The sequence below is a fragment of the Thunnus thynnus genome, chromosome 20, assembly GCF_963924715.1.
Source record: "Thunnus thynnus chromosome 20, fThuThy2.1, whole genome shotgun sequence".
Classification (NCBI taxonomy): Eukaryota; Metazoa; Chordata; class Actinopteri; order Scombriformes; family Scombridae; genus Thunnus; species Thunnus thynnus.
This window is the reverse complement of record NC_089536.1, coordinates 7,608,216-7,631,244: the sequence shown is the minus strand read 5'-3', so window position 1 is coordinate 7,631,244 and position 23,029 is coordinate 7,608,216. Positions and strand designations below refer to the sequence as shown.

The window sequence follows — 23,029 nt, the reverse complement described above, 5'->3', positions numbered from 1 at the left end:
AGAGAAGAAGAAGAAGAAGAAGAAGAAGAAGAGAGTGAAATGCAGTTATGACAATGACTATATTACGCTGCTTTTGTGCCTGGTGTGAACAGTATACACAGTGGGGGTCCAAACGTCTAAGGCCGCATTTACACTGCCTGGTACTAGTGACCCAATTCCGAGTTTTTTGATCATATGTGGCACAGATCAGATTTGTATTATGAACGTGAAAACGGGAAAAAAAAGCACATGGAATCGGGCCTCAATCATATGTGGAAATAAATCTGATGGTAATCGGGTATCTGCCAATGCGACTGTCATCTAAATGGACAGATTGAGTATTTCATGTCATTGCGATTCACACGTCATTGAAAATGACACCATCTTATACTTTTTCGCGTTTTAATGACGTATAACGTTATTTTCACGTGCACAGCTGGCACAACTAGCGTCCGCTGAAAAAAACAAAAACAAACTGTTGTTTTAACTGGTTGTTTCAAGTGTTAAGCAAGTGTAAACACAGGTATCGGATATCGGTCACTTGTAAAATTAGATATAAACAGGTGGTCAGAAAAGTCGGATATAGGCAGAAAATCAGAATTGGGCATCAAGACATGCAGTGTAAATGAGGCCTTAGTGCTGGAGCTTTCACTTGATTATATCTCATCTAATCTCAGGGCATCTTACTGAAGCAGCTTTGGGTCAAATTGCTCTCAAGAGTGTGAAATGAACATTAGCCAAGCCTCAAATTGGAAGGAAGTCTTGTTTACAGGTGATTTTTACAGCTGCAGGCAGAGAGCTTAGACAAAGAGATTACTGTACGAGGTGCTGACTCGCAGAGGATCAACTACACCAAAGAAAAGCTCTGCACAGCCTGTCGTCTATCCCGGCTTAGAGGAATACAGTTCATTTTCCAGCAGAACACTGACCCCTAAACATACATCAAAGTCATCCCAGGCCTGCCCGTCCGAAGCAGAGTGCTGACTTTTAACAGCTCGCCCTCCACACTCACATATCTTTGGGAACGTTTGAAAAAGGGCAAAACAGGAAACGGAGAGTAACAGTACATGACGGTCAATGCTCTCAAAGAGATGGAACATTGTGGATTCAGTGTGCAAAACCATAAAACCAAATCAAGACGGAAAGTATGCTGTGACAAATGTACCTTCAGTACCTGTTTTACTTTATATATTGGTAAACTGTAATGTTTAAGAAGTATCATTTGAATAAAAATGATTATTAGATGTTACATTATGAAAGAGTTTTTGGTCAAGGACCCCATAAATATCAATCTAAACTTAGAATTGTGCACATATTTTTAAGAATATATATAGTATCATATATAATTTAATAAAAATACCATTAATACGATGTTTGTCATGAAAAACAGGTGCAATCTACAGTTTTAGATGTAAATGTGTAAAGATATCAGATACATTTCCTCAGTGATACCTTTAGATTTAGCCAGTTATCCATATGTAAATCTAATTTACCCTTTAATGAAAATTTACTCAGAGAAAAAGGGCTTGTACTCACTTTTACTTACTTTATTAAAACCCATCAATGTTGTCAGCATGACACCATTCAGACCTACTATTTGACACTAAAGCTAAAAATAAATGCTCCTTTTTCACACTTTGCAAAGTTTCTCTCAAAAGTCTCACAATACATTTGATGTTCTAAATTCAGGTTTTGTTCACACTTAAAGGATATGGCTGGCAGTTTTCTTAATGTCAACAAATCTTGTGTGCAGGGGCATCTGCTTTACTCACTAGAGACTGAAAACATGATTACTATTAATTACTGTTAGCCATTTCTACCGAGCCCAAAAGTCTTTGTGGTGAAGGAAGATGTCACCCGGTGCAGCTGTGAGGCTCATTGACATGTTTTTAATAGTTTTTGGACAACAAAAGAAGTCTACAGCACAAAGGGATTAAGATTTATCAGGCTTCAGATGTACACACGATACTTGTAAGTAGGATGAGTTCATTGTTGGTTTGGCTCTGCATATAAGGTTTGTTGACAATAAGAAAAATATAGAAAATCAACAGCTACATCCTTTAAGTATATGCATGATATTCAAAGCATATTAATTGTTAATAGATGGGTCCACTGACAATGTTCAAGCTCTAGCAAAGAAACTTCCCATACCTGCTCTTGAAGTTGACCAGACTCCTCTTTCAGAAGGGAGGCTTCAGCTCCAACTTGTGCACAACGCTGGGTCTCCTTCTTCAGGTACTCAATCTCCCTGTAGAAGGAATCAGATCAGAGTACCATGCTGTTTAGCTCACATGTAATACATGACATAACTCATTTAGCTCGTATGGTCAAGCTGTCTTACTTCTGCTGATACTCCTTGATCAGGCGTTTGGCTTTGCTGTACTTGCGCTCCAGGGCCTGATACTGGGCCTGTGTCTCCTTCAGGTGCTCGTCCACAGCCTGGCACAGGCTCTGAGCCTCCATCCAGTATCCCTCCAGTTTCTCCATACGCTCCTTGTTCTCCTGCAGGGTCTGTTCCAGCTGGGCCTTATCCATACGCCAGCGCTGCTTCTCCTGCTCTGCGTGGTGCAGCTGGAAAAAAATAGAGGGAAGCATTTGTTTCAATTAAAGCCAGCAGAAAACAAAAATCCTGCTCTGGATGATTAAGTTTCATTTGTCCCAGGGCACACACCTTTCACACTTACCTTTCTTTTCAGCTGCTGGATCTCAGCCTGGGTCACAGCATGCTTTATTTGGAGCTTTATGGGAAAGAGAGATGACAATTTTAAACACAGATGTTAATATTAGACACATCAGAGGAAATAAACTGTGATTACAGAGGAAATGCTCCAATTAAGGAGATGACTGCTCACCTCTTTGTATTTATGGGCCAGTTTCTCAGGGTCCGTCTCCAGAGGCGACATGTCCTCGTTCTCTGCCAAGTCAAACACCTCGATGGCGCTGGGATACGGCGGACTGACATCCTCGTCTTCGTCCTCTTCTTCATCTGTGCCATATTCTCCACCCTGCACGGTTGAGGTTAAGGTTAGGAAGCCATTCACAGCCAAAACTAATTACAGAAAGTTTAAAGGGCCAGTTCACCCAAATTACAATAAAAACATTTCCTCTAAACTCTAGGAACTATTTTTTTTTTTCTGATTATCCAGAGTGACGGTGTGTTTCTGGGAAGACAGATTGCTGATTAAGTTTTGATTAAGTATACATAAATTTTCTTATTTCTGTGTATCATAATAAAATTACTCAATTTTTGTGGAGTGAGAACAGAAATATCCAAAATTGATAACTCAAAACACAGGCACATAAAGATGAAACTATCTGCATGGCTAGATACCAGAGATTACTACAGATAAGTGAGGAAATATGTTTTGTTTTTTATTTAGGTGGACCAACCCTTTAAAGTCACATCTTGCTTCCTTATTTATTATACATAATATATCATTTTTTGATGCAATTTTATTGAGTCCAGCTGTTGCAGCAGGAAATAATGTGTTGAGAGATCAATAAAAAGGGCAAACCACTATCAGTAAGGTAGAGGAAGCTGGATTTAGGAAACATCTCTATTGTTTGATATGGTTTACTCTTGTAATACACGAGATACTGTTTTTCAGGAAGTAACCTTACTTGAATTTGGAGATTTCTAAGAGAAAAAATAAAATTTCTTTACATTTATTCTTGAATGTTTGGATTAAATGGCAAAGAAAATAGGAAAACAAGGTGCAATAGTCTATTTATTTGGTGCCCACATTTTTGTGCTGTGACACCAAATGGCCACTAGGTGGTGCAAAGCTCAATAAAGCAGACTATTCATTTTCCATTATACAACCAAATGCTTTTCAAGAACCACCCACTCTCACCCCTGCATGAATGGGGCAACTTCCTCTCTGTTATTTTAGTAATGAAACTCAAAGGCAGTCTCTGTAAAAGCTAAAACAGAGAGACAATCTGAAACAAAGATTAACGATGCAAAGGGCATCCGAAGGCAACAACATCTGAGTCATCCTGATTTGTCCCCATTTTAGAGCTGAGCTTATCGTTTGATCATGCTGATACTAGATGATGAATACAACAATGTGGCTTTTAGCCAGAAGCTACAACTCTGCCCAACCAGAGAGGGTCACTTCCGTTCACGATGGCACTGGGATAAATTTCATAATTCTAAAGAGGAACCAAGGTTACATGGGGACAGTTATTGCAAAAAGCCTTGTTTCTCATTTAAAGGTGCCTCAACCATTTAAAGGTTGAAAGGGTTATAAAAACTTTAAAGCTATTGAGTGATGCCTTTATTCTGTTGTCAAGCAGCTTTGTGTGGCACAACTTTTCAGCTGCGAATGTCACATTTTTTGTATTCTTACTTGAAATTTCAATAAATGTTGAAAATGTGTTTTATTCTTTTTTATTTTACTTGAAACAATTTCAAAAGGTATTAGCCAAAATATTCCATCTAGTTCTTAAAACTGTTGTCACAGTAGTGTGTGTGCATGCAAGTGGAGGGGGAGGGGAGGAAGGGAAATGGATTAGTAAGCATTGTACCCTCACTTCTGCACTGTGCACGTGCAGACATTGCACCAACACTGACTTGAGAATGACAAACCAACCAGTCTTGTCAGCTAACTGTGAATCCTTCACCAGATGTGTCAGTCATCTTTTAAAAATCAGCCCTCAACATGAAGACTGACCTCTTGTTCATCCATGTACTGATTGTAGCGCTGCTCCATCATCTCTCTCTGCCAGCGTTCCTGCTCCAGGGTCTGCTGGATGAGCTGGGCCACTTCGCTCTGTTCACCCGGCTTCTCTCGCCCAATAACGAACCTGCAGTTTGACAATCAGCAGTCAGGATTGAAACAACAACAAGTGAACTGACATAGGCCCTGATTTGAGATATGGTATGATACTGTATGTGCATGCTAAATAATACATGGCGGCCCTTTCTTTCTCTTGACCGCTGAGGATCATGAACACCGGCTCCATAAGGTATGGTGTAATGTACTGATGCAGTGAGGAATGTACTGGCTCTCTGATGACAGAAAATGGCTTCCTGTTTAGATGAACAAAGGCGGTCTCTATGGAGTTGTCCTCTTCTGTGATTAAAATCAAATCCTCAACTCTGGCTCTCTTTTAGCTCATTGTACGGTTTATTATAGAGGCTATATGTTTCCTGATTAAGGCTCTCCAATCTCTGGCCAATTAAAGGAACCATGTAAACAGTAAACAGTGAAAGCTACAGTGAATTATGATGCAGCCACAGACAGATACTAGGCCTGCCACTGAAGCCTTTCAATTTCTGCGGCGCTAACGGGTAATTAAATGTTCTTAAACACACTTCCTGCCCCAGTCTATTTGTTTGGCTATCGTTTTTCATGAATAGATCTGAGCTCTAGTGCCCTGCTCCATCTCTAGAGCAGATCCATAATGTATGAGCTATCTATGGAGGTCTCTGATCTTCACAAGTCACACAACACTAACAATTACCCCAACAACAGTGACCACTAAACCCTGAATTATGAATGAGCTAAGATGACAAAGGAGCACATAGGGAGCAGTCAGCTCCACCAAAAATGTGATAGAGTCAGGCTACAAATAACCCTCTGGCATTTCAAAAATGGTACTTTTGATGCAAACTGTATTCGTTCCTGATAACCATGTTTTCTGTGGCTGTTGTTGGAATCTTTGGACCTGATTCAGGATGTGTCTCCAAAAGGAGCTTTTCAATACAGAAGGGTATAATCATGACCCTGTGAGACTTAAGATATACATCTAAAGTCTGGTGATCTGAATGAGCAGGATGTGGTAGAAGTCAGTCCTGCGTGTAAGACTGGCTGGGGGTATGTATAAAGAGGAAACTATCTCTTCAAGCAAGAATGCTGGATGTCGTAGTGAGCTATGGTAACAAAGAGAAACAAAACATGGTCACTAAGGCATGTAGCAAGCCTGAGGGAACTACAAAATAGTAAGTGTGAAACTAAATGTCTACTTAAGTAACAAGTCTAAAGCCACAATAGTGAAGCTGTAGTTGAGTGCTCTAAGCTAAATGCTGAAGTTAATGTGCTAATATTCTCACATTGACAATGTTAATATGCTGAGGTTTAGCAGGTAATGTTTACCCTGTTCCTCATCTTAGTTTAGTGTGGCAATACTCTAGCACATGCTAATTAGCACACAGAGTACAGCTGAAACGGAAGTGGTGAACAAACTGACATTTTGACCTAATAGTGGTCAAAAGAATTAAAAAATTAGAAACAAAAATGCTAGATTAAAATTTAAGGGATTACCAAAACTGTTGCAATTGATCTTGAGGGGAATATGGATATCTGTAACAAATTTCATGGCAATCCATCCAATAGTTTTGAGACACTTTACTAGAAAATAATGTCAACCTCATGGTGGCACAAGAGGAAAAGTCAGGGAATCATCACATTCAAAAGGCTCCTTCCTCTGGGATGTGTCATAATAATAAGTGCAAGTGTCATAATAATCAGTCTTGTTCAATTTGGATGAAACTGGTGGATCAACAGACCCACAGTCCAATAATGATATCCCTAGAACCATGACTCTAGTGAGGCTAATAAAACCCACACTAGTGTTCGGATGATTTGTGCTTCTTGATGTAAAAGTCAATGTTATTGTGGTAAAATCACGACTATTCAGAGTGACTCTTACTTGACGGTTCCTGAGGTGTTCCTGAGTACGGAGGCAGCAAAGCTCTGGGTGACTCCCACCAAACTGGTCCCATCCACCTCCACAATCAGATCGTTCACCTGGATCCTGGAAGAGACAGTTTAGGGAGAGGAAGTTTAGGATCTACAGAAATAGCTCAGCTGTAGTCTTTGGCTTTCATCTTTATACATAAGCCCACATTCTTGGCAACAAGACCTGCAGTATTTGCAGTTGTCAGACATAAAAAAAGCTACATCAATAAAGCATCCACTCCTGGAAATAAACCAACAACTACCCAGCTAACACATAGTTTAAAGGAAAAGTCTTAAGGAGTTTCTCAGTTTGACAGGAAGTTTAAAGCGAGCATTTCAGTTGTTAAGAATGTGTACTAATTGAGGAATCAGGATAATACAAAGTGAGTAAGTTAACATACCTGCCATCCCTATGTGCTGCTCCTCCGTCTGTGACCGTCTTAACAAAAATGCCCAGCTTCTCCAGACCCATGTCTGCTCCTGCACCCATCCCGATGATACTGATGCCCAGGCCATCGCCATCTGAAAGAGATTGGGCCCAGCTGTTACTAAACTGTCCTTATATTACAAGTTTAAAAGGTTTTGGTCTGTTTGATTTCTTATGTTGTCATTGTGAGTCAATAATAGGAATTCTTGGACTGAGAGATTGTTATCACTCTCTGTGGGTGGAAAACTTGGCTTTGATACCATATCTATGTCATCGCCCTTGGGATTCACATGTTTGGTAATAAAAGCTGCTGTGAACTAATTTCAGAGAGAGAGAAAGAGAATCAATTTGGGTGGAGAAGTGAATTTGCAGCACTTGCCTCTGTCCCATTACCCCGAATGAAAAGCAAATTAGGTAAATCTACAGTATTACTCCACTTACAAATGAATCAACTGATCTAAAAGAACTATATAAATATATATGAAAATGCAATGAAATATATACTGTATAGTAGAGCCCTATCGATAAATCAGTTAGGCCAATATTAGCTCAATGCAGATATATCGGTATTAGCATATATGTCCGCCAATAAATAACAAGAAATTCAAGTATGGAAATGTATGTTTTGTCTTTGTATGTTTTGAAAAAGTGTCATCACTCTATAATTCCTCCAGCGGATAGTAGTCACAAGTTTTTTTCAACTGTAAAACATCTTTCCCAGTACAATTTTTGATTGCAGTTGTTGAAAAACAACTTTAAGGGAACATATATTATGGGTTGTGTAAAGAAAATTAATATTGCCCAATCATCATCAGATTTTTTAAACTCTCAAATATCAATATCAGCCTCAACAATCCTGCATTGGTTGATCTTTAATATATTGACCTAATAAACTTTATATAGGCCCTGTACATTAACTGCAGCTTAAAGTGTTTTATATTAAGAGAAAACAACTATAAACAAGTAGAAAGAGCAGTTAATTTAAACAGTTAAACTTGCTTGCATACATCTATACAATTCAAAAAGAAAAAGAGAAAAATCAAAAATTAATAATACAAGTTGAGGTGAGTTTTTTAGTTTGACATTGCTGTCCTCAGATCCAGCGGGAGAATCTGTTCCAGAGTTTGGGTCCAAAGCTGCAGAGGGCAGCTTCAAGCTTTGTCTGATTTCTTTTGGTACGGTGAGCAGCAGCGAGTCTGTGGATCCGAGAGGTCTACCAGGGACATGCAGCATATTATCGCAGCACAACAACCACAGCAGCCATGAAAAGATTTATAAATAAGTAGTAGGATCATAAATCAATCCTAACTGGGGGCTATGCAAGGATCAGGAGTGATGTGAATTCTTTTCTTTGTATCCTTTAACACCGACAGCAGCATTATGTATGAGCTGTAACTGATTTATGGAACTATTGGGGATCCCTGAGAGCAACGTATTATAATAGTTGAGCGTGCTTGTAAAAAAAAAAAAAAAAAGGATGAACAAGCTTCTTTGTGTCTTGAGGAAAAAGAAAAGGTCTGATCATTGCACATTATTGAAAGAACAGAACACTGTTCTAATTAAATTCTTTGTATGTGACTTGACAGTTAGATCAGAGTCAATGATAACACCCTGATTTCCTGCCTGAGGTGTAATGCTCTGATAATTTGTGCACACCATTTCTCTTTTTCACCAATAACTGGAACTTCTGTTTTGTCCAGATGTGATGAATGTGGACAGAATACACAGCTGCACATCATTTATACACAACATGGTCACATATGGCATCCTGTGTAACCTGCCCTGTACACAAGTCTAAATATAGTCTTCTATAAATATATTAATGCACCATAATGTTGAAGAGATGTTGGAAGTATGGCTCACTGAGGAGAGATGGAAGGTAAAACTTGCACTTGTGTGCCTTGTGGGAGACAGGAGGGTTGACAGAAGGCAGCTGGTGAACATTGTGGGCCTTTTTACATAAGTAATAACAAAAAGTTGTTTCATTTGGCTTCAAATAGAGACCGAAAGGAAGAATCAAACTGTCCTGTGGGAGGTTAATCACATATACAAAAATTCATTTTCAAATACAGCGACAGCCTGTCAAATTTCTTATATTCAGATTCCCAATATTGTGCAAACAACCCAAATGCTTAGAAATATTTGTACTGTATGAGCAGACCCAAGTCTTTTTGTAAGTAGCTTTGTACACATAGGATTTGACTGAATACAGATGAGCACTGGGAATAGAAAGCGGGCTTTTTAGGTAACTTTATAATGTTCAGGACCTTTCTCCAGCTCCACGGGGAACAGGTCCAGCCTCTCCACCCTCTTCTCCAGCTCGTACTCAGCAGATGCTGCCATGGGATCCACGTCTTCATTACGCCTGTCATAGTCCTCGTTGGGATAGGTGGCAAACACCTGCAGGAGGAAATAGACACGCTACATTAGGCTGAGTATCACAATTACTTAAACCTCTGTGTTCAAGACCGTGGGAGGTGATGGGAATTTTCTTTTCACAATATTTGTGATGGTGCATAGTTTCAGGAATTTCCCTAAGAAAGGCACATTCTGAGGAAATAAGCTCATTTGCTCTCTTGCTAGAAGTTAGATGAGAGGACTGATAATACTCTCATATTTGTTCAGTTACAGTATATATGAAGCTACAGTCAGTAGACAGTTAGCTTAGCTGAGCTTAGCTTAGCTTAGCGACTGCAAACAGAGGGAAACAGCTAGCCTGGCTCTGTCCAAAAGGTAAAAAATCCACCTACCAGCACCTCTAAATCTCAATAATTAACATGTTACATCATGTTTGGTTATTCACTTCAAAAACCTATGATAATTTGTGGTTTTACATGTTTAAAGAGCGAGGATAGCTGTTTCCCCCTGCCTCCAATCTTTATGATAAGCTAAGCTAACCGTATCCTTGCTGTAGCTTCATATTTAACTGAAAGAAATGAGAGTGCTACCAATTTTCTCATCAAACTCTCTGCAAGAAAGCAAACTACTTCTTGAAATGAGTACTATCTTGAGGGATAACTGGTCCTGTCTGTTGTGTTTTTGCACTGCTCTTCCCAAGCAGTAACATGTCTCTCCTTGGATTTTCCTCTGGTGAGGTTTCAGTTTCTCGGGTGACCCTCTCTTGTCTCTGCAGTCACAGAGGCTATCAGCGCTCCTTCCTACAACCCAGTTCTTCCCGCATTTAGTCCAAATATAGTAACTGCAACTGAAAACAGAAAACATATCACTTCCTCTGCACACTGGGGGACACATAGTAAATGTTGAATCACATCGCTGCAAAAATGCAGATTTGTTTTCAAGGAAAGGTTGTGGATTGTGACTTAACAACAAGTGAATAAATGCACATCCACAGCAAACTACACTGCAGTGTTTTTTTTAGATCATGTGCATGAATTGTTATATATTTTAAATCCAGTATAGAGTGTTCATTTAAATCTTGAAATAGCCCTCTGCTTTTGCTAATATAAATGGAAAATGGATATGATGTGTTCAGTGAAGAAGTTTCTGAACTGACTTCAAATTTCTATCAAATATGTTTGCAAACTCTCAGAGCGTTGGCGATGTAAACAGCTGAGACAGACAAGCCGGATACATGGTTTGATCATTACTGACCAGCACTGTAATGCAGACATAATGCAATTCAAATTTATTGACCGTTTCAAATGAGACAGCCGCAGCATTTCCTCGATCTGTATCGTTTCACAGCGGTAATTTGTATCAAACACACTGGGGAGAATTAATCAGAACCACTAAAGTTGCTCTCATGAAGACAGAGGCCTCTGTTTCAGGGCCCGACTTCCCACATTCACTCTGGTCTAACAGCATGACAGTTTACATAACCACCTCCAGCATGCTAATGGAGGCCTTCTGCAGCTGCTGCTCACAAGCCTCACACACACACACACACACACACACACACACACACACATACACACACACTCAAACACACACACACACACAGAGGGAGAGAGAGTAAGCGGAGTCTTTAAAAGCCTCACTTTCAGTCTTCCAAGATGATTATGCATGCACCACCTTGCATGCTCAAGTAGCCACACTAATTCAGCGCTGGACACTCTCCTCTTACACATTCTTTGATTTATTTGATTGAATTTCTGTACTTCTATACTTACTTAATAATCCCTTTTTTTCCCTCTCACTGCTGCAACATTTGAACACCTTTTTTCTTGAGTCTTTCTTTACTTTATTCCGTGCATCTCTCGCACTCTTTCTCGGACGTTTAGCGCGTCCATCTGCGTTACAAAGTAGCATCTCGTAGCTTCAGTGCTACCCTGCAGTCATATAGGCCCCGTCTCCCTGGCAACCCCACAGTAAAGAGCTTGTCAGTTTTGACAGTGCCTTTGAAATGTAACCAGCCCCTCCTCTCTGAGATTTATTCAGTATTATTGTATTTTCATGCATCATTGAACACTGTACAAGCCTCTGCGCCTACTTTTAAGCCTTCCTCACCCATAGGAATAGGGTTTACAATGCTATGGCCGTGAGCCAAATCACTGTCTGTTCACACAAGTGATGATGTGGTCGGATTTTTTTTCCTCAATCTCTAGCGTAAAAATTACATGCTGCTTTCGAGTTTAGCTCGGGTCAAACTATTCTGTTAATGATGCCATTTTTATAAGTGAATTTCTTTACAATGAATATTATCAACATCAAGGCAAATTCCTTGTACGTGCAAACCTACTTGGCAATAAACCAGTTTCTGATTCTGATGAGGAATTTACTGAAAATCATGTAACTTTAATATTTGGTGCTGAAATGATTAATCAATTCGCAGACATAAAATTTAAGTACTTATTTTGACACTTTGGAAAATATGGCTCTGTCCAAAGGTAACAAAATCTTCCTACCGCTAAAGCTCACTAATAATTCACACAATAACTTCCTGTCACACTTCCGGTCACTGTGCCTGTCCAAGAAATAGTCTAGGCATATATAACCACCCATAAAACCACCATGTGACATTTTTACACTTAGTTTTTTATATAGATTAAACAAACAAGATGTAATTTATTAATTAGTGAGCTATAAAGTTGCTGGTGGGTGGATGTTACTACCTCCAGAGAGAGCCAGTGCTAGCTGCTCCCCCCCTATTTCTGGTCTTTATGCTAAGCTAAGCTAAACTAACCAGCTGCTGGCTGTAGCTTTACATTTACTGCAAGGATTTGAGAGTGGTAATGAGCATATTTGCCAAAATGTTACTATTAACTATTCCTATAACTGATGTTGATATCAGTCAATTATTAAATAATTTATCAGGCAAAATTGCCAAGCAGTTACATTTACACTCCAGCCCCTCAAATGTGAGTAACTGTTGCACCTTTTCTGTTTCATATAACAGTAAATTGAATATCTTTAGGGTTTTCAACTGTTCGTGAGCAATTTGAGAACTTTAATGCAGGCTCTGGTAAATTATGATAGGCATTTTACCATATTTTTTGATATTTTATAGACTAAATGATTCATTGAAAAAGTAATCAAAAGATTAATGAATGAAAATAACCATTATTCGAACTGCAGTTTCAGTTGACATCAGCACTGAAGTCTAATGGCTTTTGATTTAGGTTACCTTTGTATTTAGAGGGATTAGCAGAATGTGGATTACAGACACACAAAATACACTGTTTGTATCATAAGTAACAGAGCATAAAACAACAACAGTGCATTACAAGCCTGCATGCCCAGTGTGACGCTCTCACGTGGCGCCGCTCCACTCCTTGAGTTTAAAGATCAAGAGGCCACAGCTGGTAGCTTGTGGTGCCCTCATTTTTACGCCCACAACACCGAAGACAATCAAAACGAGGTTCAGCAGCGTTTAACGTGGCACTGGAAAAACACAGCCGTGGTCGGATGTGTGTCGTGACCCGCAGCCCTGGGGCAAGTTTCAGGAGCGGTGCCATGATGCAGACCAGGCTACAATCATGTATGACATACAGTAGAATTAACACTTTCACTTTCCAAAGAAGATTTTCTCCCTTCTTCTGTGATATAATTCCACGCAGGGCAGACACACTAATGGGATCCCGCATGATGCAACCTCTCACCCCAACCTGACCTAAGTATGCAGAGTAGTAGATGAACTCCTTGAACAGTGAGGTGGCTATCTTTGGAAGACAAACATTGGGATTAAAGGCAGGGCGGTGGGGGTGGGCAGGGCTGGAGAAGGACGCTGTTCCAGTTGTGGCAGATAGTAGGTCAGAGGAGCTAACAGATGGCCAGGAAACTCCCTTCCTCCCTCCCTCTGCTACTAGCTGCCTGGGATGTCCTACAAAAGCTCTGTGGGCAGCTAGCTAGAGCCACTCACCAGCTAACAGATTGTGTTTGTGTCTATAAAGAGCACCCACTTGGGACTGTAAAAGGTATTTAAAAAAGCCAGTAAGTGACAACTACCATTTTACAATGCAGTTGTCGTGACAGAGAGATGGCTAAATGATAGAGCTGGTCTCAAGGCTTCAGCTCTCCTACAGTGTGGTTCCATCTTGATGGCCCCCTAGCTAGGATGTGATGGACTAAAGCTGTGGTGGTTTTAACTAGGGAGTCAATACACCCACCCCCACCCCCCACAGCCCACAGCAGCATGTCAACTGCTGTGTTTCTTTCCCTCTTGACTCTCCAAAAACAGATCTAATTTTGGATCCAGCCAATAGGATGTGTGTGGGGGTGGTGCCACTGGTTTTTTCACAACAGTTTCCACTCTGTCTCTCCACATTCTGTAGCACCCAACTTTCCATCGTTTTCATTATTCACATAATTCTTGCTGTTGTTCCAACATTTTTCTGGCACGTCAGCTTCTTCCAGCTGCACTGTTATTCTCTGTTTTTACCCATAGACTGTTAATAATTAATAGTAGTAACCATGACATCACCCGCTGGACTCTGCCACTACAGGATTTGAGTCAACCGTGGATTTGAATCGTGCGTGCACGTGCGGATCCGCCATCTTGGACAGCCAGGTATGGCAACACCACTTGGACAAACCACATGTTGTCACTACACGATCAGAGTGTCAACCGTGGATTTTATGCACATTTTTCACAGAATATGAGTTATTATATAAAAATGTTTGGTTCATGTAGGAACAGAGTAATTAACTCAGTAACCATCTCCATTACAATTCAAAAGATCACATCACACTGTGTGTGTGCATGTTTGTTTTTTTATATCAATATATGGGGGGGAGCTCAGACAAAGATATTCAAGTACATTAGTGAATGAGTACAGTTTTGCATTTTGCCAAAGAATTTGAATATGAACCAAACCTTTTATGTAATAATTCTTATTCTGTGAAAAATACATGTAAAATCAACAGTTGACAGACTCAAATCCTGTGGTGACAACAAGTGATTTGTCAAAGTGGTGTTGCCATACCTATGTGTCCAAGATGGCAATGCCAGACTCAAAACCACGGCTGACTGAAATCCAGTAGTGACAGACTCCCGTTTTGAAGACTCAAGTTTGCATTTTGCAGTCGCCATCTTGAATTTTTGGAGCCAAAAGTGACCATATTTGGACAAGAGGGTGGAGCTGACCCTAATGCTAGCTGCTAGCTGCCAGCTGCTAACTTAGTTAGCACCGTGCATTTACAGTCTATGGTTCACTGTGATAATGCTAATGCTAGCGAAAAACAGGTTTAAAACCGTTAAAACAAAATATACTTACAGAAAAAACTGAGCATCTGACCCCCTAGAGGGTCTTTTAGTACAACCAAACGCTGAGCAAGACTTTTTAGGCGACCAAAATCTTAGAATTAACCTTCATGAACTGAAAACACACTGAAATAGCGACGGCTACGGCTCGCTACAGCTACATCAATACTCTGTGAATCTGGGGTTACGCTATGGTTATGTTACCTAACCAACATTTGTGACAGCACCCATCTGTCACTCAAAGCAGCCATGCCCTTAATTATGCATAACTTTAAGCCTTCATCAAATTTAAACAGGTGAGTTATATAAAAATTCCCCCCCTGTACAGTTGTCATGAACAGGGAAATTAGCTATAGAGACCAAAACCGTTTTTTCTACCAGGCTGTAAACATTATTGTATTATTTCTGCTGTAAAGTTGGGCATTCTAACATGGGGGTCTATGGGGATTGACTCGCTTTTTGGAGCCAGCTTCAAGTTGCCATTTGAGGAACTGCAGTTTTTGGCACTTCGGCGTTGGCTTCATTTTGCAGCCCCGGAGGTTGCTGCCTTGTTTTTACCTTGATTGTGAATTCTGAAGTGAATTAAGGTGATTAACATGCATAAGAAACAGCTGCTCCTACAATCTTAGGGAGTCTCACTGCCCTTAGCATGCTGCAATTATAATCCACTATTATATGATATAGCCTGTTAGAGCCAGAATGTATGGGTGATGCTTAATCACACTGTCATAACACATTCGTAGACCCAAAGAAGCCATAATGATTGCACTTTTCCTCTTCAACAGCTCAAAAACACCACCGTTAATTACTTTCCCAACCACCACAGGTTACAAATGTCCAGAGCCGAAGTGGCAGGTAATTGCTTCTAAATCCTCCTAAAATTGGGGGTTAATCCAGATCCCAGATGTGCAACACGCAGGCAGAAAATAAGGATGTGGCCCTGGCTGCCATCACGTTGGACCACTCTACCCCAGCCAATAAAATGGATATGATGGGTTTGTCATAGTAACGGTTGCATGGCACCAGAGCCTGTCTATTTTGGCAGGCCAGTCTTTGGTCAGCAGTCATGTTTAGGCTTAGCACTGACCCTGGGGAGAGACACGGCAGCATAATAAGGTCAGCCACAGAGGACTGAATAACGCTATAATATGTGGAATGATACAGCAACTATATAACTATATGATGTTTTATATGTTTATTGTATATCACTGTAAAGTGTATATATATTGTTATTCATATTATCTTTTTTACATTGTAGTCATTGTATTTTATAATTTACTATATTTACTATGACTCCTCCAATTCACAAGGTAGGATTGTGAATTGGAGGAGGCATTTTATACATTTTCTATGTATTTAATTTTTTTATATGTATATACATGTTAAATTGCTTTGCACATAAGCACGTTGACGTATATACAGGTCTATATTATTACAATATATATAGTTTTTTAGTTATTTTGTATAGTTATTATATCTATACCTTCCTCTCTGGCTTTTTTTGTAAGCATATTCAATATTTTTGTTACTGTAAACAAATCCCATGAAAATACCAAAACCGAAAGTCCCAAAACTATTAAAAACACTGTTGCACTGGGTGACATCTTCCCTCATTGCCATGAATGGCGACTGTAGTTAATTATTTGTATAGTTTTGCATCTGAAAGTAGTCCCGACAAATGCATGTTTACTCAAATTTGAGTAATGTTTGTTTAAATCTACATGGCCCAGCTGTTAAAGGAAATTATACATTTTTTTAAAGATGAAAGTATGTATTTGTAACCTGTTTTTAAAGGATTTGAGTCTTAAGTTGGAACAAATCAGCTTGAGGCTTGTAGCGCCACACACAGGATAGTCTTGAGAGCCGGACTAACACATTGCTGGTTTTAGTCTTGGTATTGACAATACGAAAAATACAGAATAGCATCATCCTTATCCTTTAATTTCTCATCCCTGGGGATCCATACAGTATTATCAGAACTAGACAAGCTGTAAAACTGAAGATGAAAACCTTCACCGCTCCATACAGGTGCAGCCTCACAGATCACTGTAACCAGCATCTATTGTTTTGTTTTTTCCCCAAGCCTGACATGATTATGGCAGACGAGACAAAACCGCTCTCAGACATCATGACCGAGACATTTCATAACACGGCTTGTTGCAGTAACTGTAACTGCAGGCACATCATGCAAATGCGTGCAACCCACCACCACCACTGCAGGACTGAGAAGTGGGGCAGTGTGACCTTGCTGATAATCTGTCTGGTCTCCCACCCCTCCTCACTGTGAGTAATGCACTGTATGAAATACTGCAGGACCGCTGAGTCTAAGTAATAGACAGTTTGAGGATACCTTGACATATGGTGATGCATTACCTCTCCCTGGGTACTTCCTCGATGGCTGACCCGAGCTATAACACAAACCGATGGTTGCATTTTGGCCATTAATGTTCTCTATGTTGCAGTTTGTGACAGTAACCTTAAAAAAAATGATATTCCTCTGTCTGTTTTTGTCAAAATTCAACACCTTCAGATTATTACTGTATGAGAACAGTCATTGTTTGTGTTAATGACACAGTGTGAAAGAAAATCATAGGTGTTCTTTGAGCAGGCTGGCAGGACTGCTGTTCAGAGTTGCGTAGGTAGCAGAAACCCACAAGAAAGTGTGTGTGTGTGTGTGTGTGACGGTGGTGATGGGGGGGGGTAAAAAGTATTAGAGTAGGCAAGGTGATGAGTGAGCAAGGTGATTCTGGTGCATGAAAAATAAATCTGATTATTTCTAGTTTGGGGGGAACACAGCACAAATCAAATGGAGATTATCTTACGCTTTTTTTAAAAAAAAAGCTCTCCTCCGACAAAAGGATAAATAATTAAAAATCATGGCATGACTACATCATGAAACGCAGTAGTATACTGATACTGAACTGATATAACGTGAAGCCAAAACAAACAAGCTCAACGAATAATTAAGACATGAGAGGCCGCTTCCTGTGTTCGGCGAGGAGGTGGCCCTGAAAAGCAAGGCAAGTCTGTGACGATAACAATGCTGCTATTTTTACTAACAGTAGGAGACTGGTGACAAAGAGCGAAAGGGAAAAAAAGAAGGAGCGAGAGAAAAAGTGTCAGGAGGAGCAAACAAAGGGTCTAGTGTGAACTCTACCCGAAGCAGAAATGCTATTTTTGCCAGTTCGAGGAGGACGGAGACAGCTAGACAGACAGACAGTGAGAAGTGTTCGGTGTAAAATCGGGGGACAAAGAAAGACATGCGCCCAGACGTCCAACCGCCATCACCACAACAAGACTTAATTGTGGCCAAAAGCTGAATTGTTGCACAGAGGGGAAATATGCACTAAAAATGGGCACTTCCTGTTTGGGAGAGAAACCAACTGACACTGTGACTTAAGAGCTGGCAGTTATACAGTCGCATGACATTTGAGCTGCATAATAATGCCCCTCCCATTTGACCTCACTACACCCCCCCCCCCCCCCCCCCCCTTTACTCTCATCCACCCCTGCATCAATCTCCATAACAAAGGCCACACTGATACAGTGTGAAAGGACTCAGTAGGAGGTTATTCTCCGATGATGGCTGCAGGGTCACAACCAAATTTTGCTTTTCATCAAAGCCTATGAGTTACGACTTCTTTATCACACCATACATAATGCTTCCTCCGGGTAGCCATCTTTGATCTCCTGAGGATAAAATAATGTGATAGAAGTCTGTTTTGTTTGTTTTTTTCTTCCTTTTTCTTCCTGCATTACAATGGCATACTGAGCTCAGACATGATTTATATGGGATTGATGGGATTTTCAGCATGGCGGACACAGTCTGTATGATCCAAACATTGGGTGGATATTAAAGCCTAGTATTGGCTTATCACAGATATAAGAGTATTTGCATATAATTGGCACACACGCTCATAGAAATTACTGTACATAAACGCTTTAAAGGCTGCATTTCTCACTCTTATGTTTCTTCATTCAAGCTTGAAAACATTTGTTTGTTTTTATTTACAGATATTATTTAAGATTTAACAGTACCCTGAGGAGTTTTCATGTACTTTCATCGTTTCTCAACAAAACTCATGGTGTCCATCCTTGGCGCGTGTTGAATGCACTTCCTTCCTCATAGAAACATTTGCAAAGCTATGAATATTTCGTAACCTGCACTGTTTGCGTCTTTTTCCACCATCAACTGCCAATCACAAAAATAGTGCATATGAGCGACGGGGACCCTCATAAACACACTATCATATGCCGAAATTAGAACACAATTGGTTTCACATTAGCTATACTGTATTTATTTTGCCTGTGGGTTTCTCTCTAGTTTGAGGTGGATGGGGCTCTGCTGCGAAAATGTGACACCACATATTTCAGTGCGGCCATCAGAATTAAACCACTTCATTTACAATCAGCTGTTAAAGTATCAAACATGTGATTAAATTGTAACTTAATGACAAATAATAAAATTCAGTTTGGTTGTTTAGTCACAAATGTTAGATTGTAGATTTTTTTGCTTCTCTATGACGCAGAGCAACATAAATAAACAGTAATCAAAGTTTAAAGATATTAAGAATTTCACACTCAAACTCTGGTAAGCTGCTTCATCAGGAGACTATAGATGTGGACTGATCGGATTTGACTGACAGTGACGACCCAGACTGACAACCCATCAGCTGTCATCAGATTCTGATTTGAATGTTGCTTAATCCCGATTTGTGCAAAGAATTACGTGACATCACATTTTTAACAAGTGAGCCTCAGTCTCTTCAAACCGTACAAGCAGAGAGAAACACAGAAATCTCTGATGTGAAATAACCGAAACAGTTCGAACATCGGCAGAAAATCATGTTTAAATGTAGGACGTCACTCACAGTAAGAAAGCTGATAAAATATGTTTTCAGGATCCACATGTAAACATACATACCATCATCTTAGATAGGCTAGTTAGATATTAAAGGAATAGTTTGACATTTTTTGAAATAGGCTTAGAGCTTTAGAGGAGCTGGTTTTCTGATTTAGTTTTCCTTTGGATGGAGCCAGGCTAGCTGTTTCCTCCTGTTTCCAGTCTTTGTGCTAAGCTAAGCTAACCAACTTCTGGCTGTAGCTTCCTATTTACCATAAAGACATGAGAGGGGCATCAATCTCGTCTAACTTTCAGCAAGAAAGCAAATATGTATATTTCTCAAAGTATCGAACTATTCCTTTGAAATTCCCTGTTCAGCTCTAAATCATTTTGCGTCAGTTGATACTCTTTTATAGCCAAATTTTAGTATTTTCTTTATGTTGTTGAAAAAAGGAGAAATCAGCCTATTTGTCATTATCTGTTTGTTTTTTTTAAAAAAACTCTCAGGCTCAGGCTCTAGTGAATATGCACAACTGGACAATGTGCAATGATGGGGAGAGAGCACAAGCAACTTTCGACTTGACTGGTCACAATACAGGACAGGAGCCCTTAGTCACTGAAATGGCTTTCTGCGTGAGGGAATGTGTGTGATGCACAATGTCAGGGCCCACTTCAGCTGGCGGAGACAGACCTAAAGGCAGAGCAGAGCAGCGAGACTGAGCTGGAGAGGATCTGATGCTCTTCTTCGGATCATTACACCACCCCCAGACACTAAGAATCAACACTACCTCCTCCTCCTCATATCTCCTCTCTCTCTCTCTCTCTGTCTCACACACATCGGACTGGCCCAAGAGGAGATCACAGTCTTTTTACTCACTTCCTCTATACTCAAACACACAAAAACACTCAGCTCCCCCTACACTGTACGCTGACCTTTCATTGGTCACAGCAGAGTATCCACATCTCTAAAAAAAAAAAACAGTCTAATTATCCTGGCCCTTTCTGTTCCTCTTCCACCAGCAATTATTTACAGAGGCAGCTTCCACTGCATTTCAGATAAGTATCTACATAGTGGCTCTTTTGGGGCCCATGTCAGCTGCACAGTTGGAATGCAGGGCCATCCGTTAGCAACTGGCTACTGTGGAGGGAGGGTGTTAGTAATGTGCAAAGCCCCATGTTGAAACAGGGTAAAATCAAAATGTCAGCATCATTCTGACACCGGTAAAAGCTGAGTGAGTTCATTAAAACAGCTGACAGTGGTGCTGGCTATCACTGTACCGCAGCAGATAAGCTTTAAGGTCAAGTTCAACCATCCTCTCAACACACAGAATGGAAGAAAAATTCAAAACACACACCACAATAGGGGCAAAATTACAATTCGGAAATCTGCACCTCAGCCTAATTAGACTGTGGGTCTTGTCTGAATGATAACATCTTCATGTTTGCATATCTTGTTTATATTAATTCTATGTGTTATTTTTTTTTCCAGTGCATATTTCCTCACCTTGATGGGCTCCATGCTGAAGCGGATCTTCCTCGAAGGGGGCGGGTCCTCTTCAGCAGGCAGCCCAGAAATCTCCACACAGCTGGACTCGGGCTCGTAGCGGTCATCGCCCTCATCTTCCTCTTCATCCACCTGGCTTCCTCCAAAGTCCTCCCCGACCGCGCTGTAGGTACTGATATCCACAGAGTCGCGGCCCGACTGGTCGTCTCTGAGCGTCCTGTCGTCCTCTTCTTCTGCATCCCTCTCCCTGTCCCTCATCTCGCCGCCCTTTGAGCTTTGCTTCTCAGCAGCAGTTTGTCCATTCTCCGCAGAGATGTGGATATCACCTTGCAGTGTTTTGCTGCTGGGCTGCTTGGCGCCAGAGTGTTCCTCAAATGTGACCTCAGCTTTGGCCTCAACACCTGCATCTGAAACAGTCTTTTCTCTCTGCTCGTTTGGCTCTCCTACAGTACTGGAAAATTCACTATATGAAGCACTTTGGCCCCCATTAACGCTTTCAGAAGGGGGAGACACCCTCCCCCTGGGGCCCCTTGGAGGCCCCTCTTGGTCCTTCAGATTGCCTAGTTCTTCCTCCTGGTTGCCTGCTGCAAAGGCACTGACCCTCTTTGTGATTATTTTTGAGTTCAACACACCCACCTTGGTGCTGACCCCCCTGGAGGGGAGCGGTGGTGTAGAAGAGAGACGGTGGAGGTTGTTCCGGAGCTCGGCTGCCCGTTCAAACACAGCACTGAGCTGGCTGACTGTTGGGGACACTGCCTCACTGGTGTCCAGGCTGTCAAGGGACTCTGTGCTGCCATTGAAACGAGCCACCACATCCAACCTGCCATCCTGAAAGCCTGAGGCCTTGTCTGTCTTCAGCAGGACTCTGGTGGTGGCCAGCTTCTCCTGCTGCTGTCTCTCCTGCTGCTGCTCGAAGATGCGGCGGGTCTCCTGCAGCTTGGAGTAGCTGGGTGATGAGGCCCGCTGGTGCCCGTTCTCCGGTTTGGTGTCGAACTTGCTGACGCGCTCGGACACGGTGGATCCGAGCTTCAGCAGCGCGCTGTGGTCCACGTTCTCGTTCAGGCTCCCGGCTCTGGGGAGGGAGAGGCGCACCGTTTTGTCGTTGTTCCTGGCGCCTTCCTCTCCCTCTGCATCGGCTGGGGATGTGGTCTGCATCTGCTGAAACATGTTTTTAATACGATGCACGTTGGAGCCGTACCTGCGCCCTCGGGGGCCCTCCTGCATGTCCCCGTTTGCAGAATTGTCTTTGACGGGTTTCAGGGCCTGCATCCCCGCCTCGTACGCGTTTCTGTGCGGGGATGGGCTCCTGAGCGTGGAGCCAGAGCCGGTGCTCTTGGATGTGGATTCGGTCTTCATCATGGTCAGTCAAGCGTCGCAACGGATGCTCAGCGACGGCATGTCTCCTTTCTCAACTCCCGCTGGCAAATCTGTATTATCCACCAGCAGCCGATTCTAGCGAGGTGGCGCCCAGACTAGACCGGCAGATGGGGAGAAACAAAAACAACAGATCGTATTATAGGCCTGCTTGCATCCGCTGCAATTCTCGTCCAATGCAACGGAGAAAGTGAGCACGATGCATCTGTCATTAGCTCGCTTGCAGTTACAACAATGCAAACCTAACCCTCATGGATAATTGCATTAGCAGTGAAAAAATAATAATAATAATATTTGCACAGAAAAGTAGAACAGTAATGAGCCGCGGATTTACCGCAGCTGACGACAGATTGCTTACGTTTAATCCCTTTTTACAGGCAGCATCATTTTGATCTCTTCATTCTGTGAGCTGCAGATTTCTGGTCCTCCTCTCGTAGCGGCAGAGTGCTGCTGCATGGAGGAGGCAGCCGCTGGGTCATAGTGCCCGTCAATCTCTGCCTATAGTGTAGTACTATGGGCCATTACTGCATACAGTCTTGAGAGGAGTTTCAACCAT

At 41.4% G+C, this 23,029-nt stretch overlaps 1 protein-coding gene across 1 annotated transcript in view; it reads right to left on the bottom strand.

Annotated features, from left to right (window-relative positions):
• The window catches only part of LOC137171578 (neurabin-2-like), a 24,511-nt gene extending 1,482 nt beyond the window's left edge, over positions 1-23,029 (bottom strand). The window contains exons 1-10 of the mRNA XM_067575587.1: positions 22,832-23,029; positions 21,100-22,571; positions 9,360-9,492; positions 7,067-7,187; positions 6,637-6,741; positions 4,656-4,788; positions 2,832-2,984; positions 2,664-2,717; positions 2,321-2,550; positions 2,131-2,227 (exon numbers count right to left, since the gene is read on the bottom strand). Coding sequence (XP_067431688.1) covers positions 2,131-2,227; positions 2,321-2,550; positions 2,664-2,717; positions 2,832-2,984; positions 4,656-4,788; positions 6,637-6,741; positions 7,067-7,187; positions 9,360-9,492; positions 21,100-22,458 — 2,385 coding nt within the window. The 5' untranslated portion in view covers positions 22,459-22,571; positions 22,832-23,029. The remainder of the gene's footprint in view (positions 1-2,130; positions 2,228-2,320; positions 2,551-2,663; positions 2,718-2,831; positions 2,985-4,655; positions 4,789-6,636; positions 6,742-7,066; positions 7,188-9,359; positions 9,493-21,099; positions 22,572-22,831) is intronic.